The 4,152-nt window shown below is 30.4% G+C and overlaps 1 protein-coding gene across 1 annotated transcript in view; it reads right to left on the reverse strand.

Moving 5' to 3' along the window:
• The window catches only part of LOC106677048 (uncharacterized), a 10,634-nt gene extending 6,482 nt beyond the window's left edge, over nucleotides 1-4,152 (reverse strand). Inside the window, exons 1-4 of the mRNA XM_014414728.2 lie at nucleotides 3,317-4,152; nucleotides 2,851-2,910; nucleotides 2,047-2,094; nucleotides 560-619 (exon numbers count right to left, since the gene is read on the reverse strand). Coding sequence (XP_014270214.1) covers nucleotides 560-619; nucleotides 2,047-2,094; nucleotides 2,851-2,910; nucleotides 3,317-3,935 — 787 coding nt within the window. The 5' untranslated portion in view covers nucleotides 3,936-4,152. The remainder of the gene's footprint in view (nucleotides 1-559; nucleotides 620-2,046; nucleotides 2,095-2,850; nucleotides 2,911-3,316) is intronic.

Here is a 4,152-nt window from a genome sequence, read left to right on the forward strand (position 1 = left end):
ATTCTTAGGGGACATATGTCCCAGAATAAAGTTATTTTTTCATTTCATTACATCTTATTTTTTTCTTTAATTTACTTTGTTCATTTTTATATAAATTTTCATATAATCATAATTAGTCATACCTTAGATTACTTTTATTTCATTCTCTTACCTTGTTACATTATTTTAATTGCATCTTTTTTCTTGTTTCATTATTTTAGTTGTTTGTATATTTTTCCTTATTTCAATACTTTAGTTGTTTGTATATTTTTTAGCCATGATGAAACCCAGCACAGTAGGGTGAAAACTTGGCTTATAATAAATAGTTTTATTAAGATTTGATTTCTTTAATCCAGACCATGATCAATTAATTTTAATAAATTCTAACTGACTATATCCAAACATAGTACTAGATACGTCTAAAATCAGGGTGTCTAACAAAATATTTTAATATTCCTCACTTTTCAAGGCTATTTTTGGAAAAATCCTGATCAACAAAAGTAAATCATACAAATTTTAAGAAAAAAAAAATTGAATAGTTATAAGAATACAAAATATATATTTTTAAGAAGAAACTCACAAGTAGACTCTGTTTCATTTTCCTTTTCTTCACTAATAAAACTACCAGAATTACTGACATCTGAAAATACAAATGAAAGAGATTATGACGATTCGGCCTGTGGTTAAATATGAGATATAAAATAAATTTAATACTCGACAATATTCAAATAGTAAATATACCAAATATTTTCATATTTTCTGACTTAACCTGGTAGTTTTTGGAAAAATTACAGATTATTAGCTAATAAATCAATATGCTTCTAATATTATAAATATCAGGAGGCAATAAGCAACTGAGATAATAAGTGCATATGATAGCTTACAGTAGAACGATGATCCATCAGCACTTACAACAATATTGATTATTCCTTTCATGAAAAGTCTATGAACACAACATAATACATATGATATATCATATGCAAACTAGATAAATTCCTATTATGTAAACTTATTGTGACAAATAATTATTTGATTTGTAACAAAAAACTTACATTTGCATTGCTTAGCTTATAAAATTCCTTGACTTTTTGTGTTTTTCCATAAAATTCTCCGAACTATTCCTTGAATTTTTAATCAGATAGACAACTTGTTAAACAAAAAAAGAAGTGAACGAGTATCCAATATTCATAGATATAACAGTAGAAATAATATAAATGTTAAACATTAAATTTTTTTTTTTTTCGTTGGCTCTACAGACCTTGTAGATCTTTAGCCACCCAAACCAACCTTCTCTACGCATGCATCTCTTGCGCTACTGCTTTCCAGTTTGCTGCATGCAGCTCTTCAATATGTCCCACCCATCCTTGCCTAAACATAATGAGATATTGACTGACCAGTCTCTGCAAGCAATCCACTGTTAGTGCTTCACATCCAAATGTTAAGGCTCTGATCCCGGATTGCTCCTGTAATTGTGTGGAGGACTTTCTGTTCAAATTTCTCGATTCTACTTTCTAGGGTATCTGTTGGAGCACAGGTCTCGCAACCGTATATCAGAGCTGGCTTTAACATAGCATTATACACCTTTACTTTAGATTTTTATAGATTATACATCAATTATTAATGTGCAATATTAATATAATGGGAAGATGCTATTTCAGAGAATGAACAAACTCAGGAGTTTTTTAACTAAAGCCAATGGGCCAACACCACACAGTGAGCAATACCAATTATGGCTCACCGAAGTTTATTTTGATTAAATGGCAAAATTCAAAAAAAGAAGTGAATTAAAATAAATGGTAAAATATTTTTATATAGTAACAATAAAAAAACAAGGATGTGAGATAAACACAAAAAAACTTAATTTAACTAGGAAATAAAGTAGTCCTTTAGGTGCAAGTCCACTTCTGCATGTTTTATTTTCTCTAGATCAGTGCAGGATACTGGAGCATGGCAATAGATTGATATAAAACATTGAAAGGTCAAAGCAACCAAGATAAAATGATTTATGCATGATAAATAATTCATATGTGATCTAAGTCCATTCAACCAAAGATAAATGTTTCTCACCATCATCTGGAATCAGCAGTACTTCATGATTTACATGGATCAGCCGATCTGTTGAGATGAAAATAATATTTAAAATGAGACCATAAAAAGAAACATCAAAATCAATATGACAGAAATTTAATAAGTAAATGCAAACTAATATTAGTTAAAAGGTGAAAAAAAAATTTAAGTATCTAGATAATTATAAATAGTATATTAAATAACACTCTTTATTGTATTAATAGTCCAACGTTTCGGCCATCTTGAAGGACATTCTTCAAATATAAATTCTCACCTCACATCAAAAATTTAAAAATGTTTTCCAAGCTATTCTGGCCAGGTCATCAATTATAAGTCAAAAACAGCCTATTCTTTTAAAAATGATTGAAGTTTGAAAAGAATTGGCTGTTTTTGACTTATAATTGATGACCTGGCCAGAATAGCCTGGAACACATTTTTAAATTTTTGATGTGAGGTGAGAATTTTTATTTGAAGAATGTCCTTCAAGATGGCCGAAACGTTGGACTATTAATACAATAAAGAGTGTTGAGACAAAAAAAGGATATCATTTGATTTATTTAATAAATAAATACCAGCCTCAAGAAATTGAAAAAAAATTATATTTAATATAAATAGTATTTTTCATTCAATTAATACATAAGTGTTGTATATTATAAAAACTGAATTAAAAAAAAAAAAATGAATTTTGTAAACATAATTTAAAAAATATTAAGAATACAATTATTCATACATCATATAAGAAATAAAAAACATAATTATGAGACATAATGAAACTTTCAAAAATTTAAAAAATAAAAAACTTACTATCAAACACGGGATCATCTGTCTTTTCTTGTTCAATAAAACTGCCTAATTCACTTATAACTGAAAAAGAGAAAAACAGCGATAAAAAATGTTAACTACATGTAAAACTTTAATATATTTTTAATGATGAGAAGATAGTTAACGGTGGATAATATATACGAGAAGATTACGATTGAGGGTGTGGTCAGAGAAGAACACAAATAAGTTAAAAAACTTATTTATTAGGGCCAACGTTTCGGCCAGAATTTCTAACCTTCTAGGGCTAAAAACAAAAACAAGATAACAATTAATGAATAATAGGATATATAGAATGATTAAAGTAAATTATTGTACAGAATGAAAATAGATACAGACCATCTCTTCCTTTTATAACACAAGCAATGTTTTACACTTAACTAAAATTAGATAATCCATGACATGTTTAATTCTAAAAGTGTAAAATTAATTGAACTTGCTTTAATTTTACCTCTAAAACTTGGTTTGTTCCCATTATCATTGTTGCAGCTATTTCTATCCAAATGAAAAATGTCCTCTTTCCCTCCAAGGGGCTCTATCATCTCCATTTTTCTTCTCATCAGCTCTACTGACTTACAAAAATCCACCATCTTCTCAAGACTCAGGTCTTCACCCAACAACCTCTCCCTTGATGCTACTGATTTCATTCCACAAAGCAACTGCACTTTTAGGAGCTTGTCTTCCTGATCTTTAAAATCACACTTCACAATTAGACTTTTCAAATCGGCATAAAATCGATCAAAAGGTTCGTCTGGTCCTTGCCGCCTGTTGAAAAATTTAAACATTTCCCTTATTTCATTTTTCCTAAGTTTAGAGAAGCAGCAGGCTTCTGAATCATTGAGGATTGACTGAACCGTTTCCTTATCCTCGTCGTAGGTCTGGATAGAATGATTAAGTTTCAGTGCCTTAGGCCCCATCAAACTTTTAGGTCTTTCAACTTGAACTTCATTAGGTTTTATCACAGTACCTGTAGCTACCATGTACATGTCTGTTTCCTCCTTGAAAACCTCGAAGTTTTCTCCAACAGTCCCTGAAGTCACGTTAAGAATTGCAGGCTCGCTCAGTTCCATCACTCACCCGATTGAAATTCCCAACTGGCTTCCTTAACTTACACACAAATTACTACAAGATCACTCGAAACCGAAAGAAAAAAGAGGGAAAAGGAAATCGGTGACAGTTAAGCTCAGTGGGGAGGTATAGGTTTCCTTAGCAAAAGTAAAGCCATGGGGAGTGGACAGTTGGCCACGCCTTTGGAGCGCTAGCTTGCACTGACGTAAATAGAAATTA

This window comes from Halyomorpha halys, unplaced genomic scaffold (assembly GCF_000696795.3).
Source record: "Halyomorpha halys isolate HHAL.00 unplaced genomic scaffold, Hhal_1.1 Scaffold85.1, whole genome shotgun sequence".
Taxonomy (NCBI): domain Eukaryota; kingdom Metazoa; phylum Arthropoda; class Insecta; order Hemiptera; family Pentatomidae; genus Halyomorpha; species Halyomorpha halys.